General features: G+C 53.6%; 1 protein-coding gene across 2 annotated transcripts; it reads left to right on the top strand.

Annotated features, from left to right (window-relative positions):
• The first annotated feature begins 325 nt into the window (after positions 1-325).
• On the top strand, positions 326-3,633 carry LOC129670973 (small integral membrane protein 10-like protein 2A). 2 transcript variants are annotated; one of them, XM_055599593.1, is made up of 2 exons: positions 326-1,049; positions 2,808-3,633. In XM_055599593.1, exon 1 carries the CDS (start codon positions 460-462, stop codon positions 694-696), a length of 237 nt encoding a protein of 78 aa, XP_055455568.1. In that variant the 5' UTR covers positions 326-459; the 3' UTR covers positions 697-1,049; positions 2,808-3,633. The 2 variants fall into 2 exon arrangements, with proteins under 2 accessions (XP_055455568.1, XP_055455570.1); XM_055599595.1 differs by lacking the exon at positions 2,808-3,633 and adding an exon at positions 1,312-1,374.
• The last annotated feature ends 416 nt before the right edge of the window (positions 3,634-4,049 follow it).

Genomic DNA, 4,049 nt, shown 5'->3' with positions numbered 1-4,049 from the left:
GTAGTCCACAGGAGCTAACCGCTAACCCCCACCCCCCTTCTGATTCTGGAGCACGCCTTTCACACCATTCAGTATTTGTATGCAGTAGAAAGAATAACAAACTGGACAGGTAGGACAAGCATTTGGGTGGTGAAGTTCTCATCCATGGGACTGTGTCAGTGGAGTGAAGCAAGTCTGGCCCTAGCACTGTTGCCACTCTGCCGCAGCTGGACCCTGGTTGAGATAATGCTTCTGAATTACAGCAGGGTTTCTTCCAGGATCCTGCGGAGTAGGGGGCGGAGCTGAGCAGCCGCAGGTCCAGTAGGAGGGCGGAGAGCTACAAAGGCAGCGGTGTTGGGGGTGGAGCAAGAGAAGCTGCAGAGAGCTGGGATCCTGAGGGCAGAGCTGCGGGTGGTTCGGGTTGGCGCTACGCGGCGCACTGAGCTGGCTCTGCAGCAGGTGAGCGGGCGAGCCAGACCAATGGCGGTGACTGCGGCCCTGTCAGCTGCTGCAGCCGCGGCGGCCCTGTCTGGCCTGGTGTTGCGACTGTCGCGTTGGGCGGCGACACATGGCTCCTACAGCGCCTTCTGCAAGGGGCTCACACGCACACTGCTCACCTTCTTCGACCTGGCCTGGCGGCTGCGCGTGAACTTCCCCTACTTCTACATGGTGGCCTCGGTGATGCTCAACGTCCGCCTGCAGGTGCGGATCGAGTGAGCAGACCCGCCACCGCAGCGGCCCCTCGGGTGGAGAGTGCCATCCTCGCCATCCGCGCCCGGCAGCTGCAGGAAGGACGGTGGTGCCGCGCAGTGCCGCGCAGTGCCCCGCAACTGTGGCGGGCTGGGGGACGCAGGTGGCACGGCCCAGGCCCCTCCATTTTAGGTCTCTGCGCAGGACCCAAGGAACGGCATCCCATACCGCAAAACCCTTCACAGCCCAGTCCTTTTCATCCGCATCCAGAGAATCACCAGAGTTTGGCAAACCTGTTGCCTCCCATTGGCCGAAAGAGGGAGAACCTAAAAGAAGGGATGCTACCACAGCACTTGATTTACCAGGCCGTGTGCCTGAAGGTAGGCTGCGACAGGTTGGAATGGGAGCTGGCGGGTATGTGTCCAAGGCCTCTGAATACCCAGAGGACTGGTTTGTGGGAATAGGGAATACAGTCTGGGACACCTGCTGCTTAGCCAAAGCTGGGAAACTGAAAAGTAGGCGAGGCTCTGCCATGTTTTCTGGTACTGTGATTCAGTGATAGGGTTTTGGGCAGCCATGGCATCTTGGAGGGTCAGCTCATCACCAACACACAGACACGGAGCCCCTCTGCTCACCTTCCAGGCCTCCAGTCCCTTTTCTGCAGAGGCCTCCTGAGATGTCACCTGAACCTTGTCTGGGTGAGGATTGGGCCAGTGAGCTCCCAGGAAGGTCCTAGACAAGTAAATATTTATCCATTGGTCTCTAACTGTTTGAGGTGGGCAGGTAAAATTGGCAGTTCCTTTCTGAAATAATCCCAGGTCTGTCCCCTTATTGACTGGGAGGCCCAAGATTACTCTCTGCAGCAGCTGTGCACAGACCTTCTCCAAACTGCCTCCAGGGCTGTGGGGATGGGGCAGGCGACGGGCCTCTGCCTGTTTCTCCCTCTTCTGCCCTAACCCGGTCTGAGGGCCTTTCTGAGGCTGTGCATCTGCAGACAGGGAAGAGCAGGAAGTATTTGGGTCTAGCCATCTCTTTTCCCCACAGGCTGCTTCTCCACCGTCCCTGCAGCACCTGTGATGACCCTCCCTAGATCCAGAAGCCCATATCCCAGCCATGAGCAGCCTGGCTGCTGTGTGCCATGCATCCTCAGAAGTGGGAAGGACTCCAAGAGCAGGCAGCTACTCTCACAATAGGGTAGAGAAGGGGCGTGCACAGGAGGCCAACTCTGGAGTCTCCCCCTTTCTTTTTCAGGCCTTGGTCTTCTAGGTAGTGGCTCCCTCCTTCTCTGACCATTTCAAGTCAGATTTCCACCTAGAGGTTCCACTGTCCCTGTAGCAGCCCGGGGAGAGGCTGAGTGAAGAGCTGCCTAGAAGAGGAAGGGCCTTTCTGGTGGGTGTCAGACCCGTGGGGTGGCTCAGGTCTCCTAGTCCCTGCATAAAAAAAGATGCCAGTGTACCTTGGGCACTGTTACCTTCTAGCAACACCGTAAGGGAGAAGTGTTCTCCAAACTCATGAACTCGATGGGGCTCAAGGAAGGGCCTGGGATTTGCCCTGTTACACACGAAAAAGAGTGGGGAGCTCAGCCTGTCCTGGACCCCCATTCTCCCACCCCTCTGCAGTTTCTTCATGACCTGGCAGGACATTGGGGTTGGGAGGGAATAGAGAGCTATCATGGGACTTAGGGAGAAAGAAGAAACCATGGGAAGGGGAGCTGGGAATCTGCCTTTCTTTGCAGTGTTTTAGAAGGTCATGTTGAAGATAGGAATCACTGTGGTGGGAGGCAGAGAAGGGAGTCTCATCCTCCTGGAAAGCCAAGTGCTCCCAGAAGAAACAAACCTCCCACTTCAGTAGAGATTGGCCATGGGCTCCTGAGCAGTTCTGTGGTGCAGACCTCTCAATTTGGTGGTAAGGATATGGGTAATGATGGCGTTGTGGCTCATTGGTCAGAATGCCACCAAGAGAGTGAAGAGGCTGAGATCATTGCTCTGACCCCATGTCTGTATCCCCAGGCTTGGGTGCCCATCCCTGGAATCAAATGGGGAAATCCAGATGGGCTGAGAACAGTCCAGACAGTTCTGGGTAGGGTCTGTGAATGGCCAAAAATGACCCAAGGGACACTCATTTCCTATTTTCCTCAGCTCCTGTGGTGCTGGCAGCTCAAGGCAGATGTATCCAGTCCTTGAGATGGAAACCTTCAACATGCTGGGAAGCCCCAGGGACAGACTGGCCTGGGTGCCTGTCAAGAGTCAAGAACTGGATGATGATCTCCATCTCCCCCCCACTTTCTGGTGGCTACTGTATTCCCTTCTACTGTTCCCCCACAGGCCATGACTGATGACATTCTTGCTGCTGCCAAGTTTCACTAAATAGTCTGTATATATGAATATGTATATGTGAATGTGTTTGTGTTGGGGATGGTACCACCGAGGAGGAGCTTTACAGGGGTCCTGCTGTTTCTATACAGGGAGGACCTTGGTCTACTCAGATAAATGAGTCTGATGTCCCTTTCTCTTAGACCTCTTACTACAGGGATACTTCTTGCCCATGCCCAGGCATGGACTATGGTGTAAGGTCAGAGGTACTGACATTGTACTGGACTCTAGGCCCAGTGGTGTCAGCCAGGAGAGGAACAGAACTAAGACCCTGCTTTGTGTTCCACTCCCATGATGGCTCTGAGTAGTCTGTGAACTTGTTTTCCCTGGCCCCTTGATTACTTTTGTACCTCTGCCCTTGCTTCAAGATAGGCTTGTGAAGCAAGACTGCTCTATTTGCAGTCTGTATTGCAGGCAGCAGAGCTTCAGTCAATTCAGAGACTTAACCCGGATGACCTTACATTGCCATATGTGATGAACTCTACATAGCCAGCACTGTCTGCTCAGAGATGCAGTTTCTGATGTTGTCACATGTTGTTGTCTCCCAAAGTTAAAAGAAAATCCTTGAGTTCTATACATTGAACACTGCCTGGATGCCTCCTTTTTCTGCTTGGTGCCATATTGTACCTTGGGTGGGGAAGTAGGTGGGCATAGGACAGCAAGCTCAAAGTCAAGAGGGCCATTCAAGAGCTGGGAAGGGAAACCTTTCCTTCTTCAGAACCTCCTTCCAGATCACCCTTGACAAGACCACCACGCTCTGCTTTCCCCGTCTCTACCCCCCCATACACACTAAATGGGCAATAGTTGAGCAGCTCCAGAATGTTCCAGTTGGTCAAGAAGCATAGGTCTTGTCTTTGCTTCTAGAGACTAACAACAACAACAACAACAAATGATTAATTGAAGTTGAACTTCACAAGTAAAAGAAGTCTGATTACGGTCTTCTGCTGAGGCCACTGTGCAGCTCAGAGACTTCTGAAAAGATAAACCACCCATAAGCATTCTTGCTTT

Source organism: Psammomys obesus, unplaced genomic scaffold, assembly GCF_907164565.1.
Source record: "Psammomys obesus unplaced genomic scaffold, mPsaObe1.curated_primary_1811, whole genome shotgun sequence".
Lineage (NCBI taxonomy): Eukaryota > Metazoa > Chordata > Mammalia > Rodentia > Muridae > Psammomys > Psammomys obesus.
This window is presented reverse-complemented; position numbering and strand designations above follow the sequence as displayed.

What these genes read in the sequence shown, in the direction of transcription:
- LOC129670973 (XM_055599593.1), top strand. Translation starts at nt 460, where the DNA reads ATGGCGGTGACTGCGGCCCTGTCAGCTGCTGCAGCCGCGGCGGCCCTG.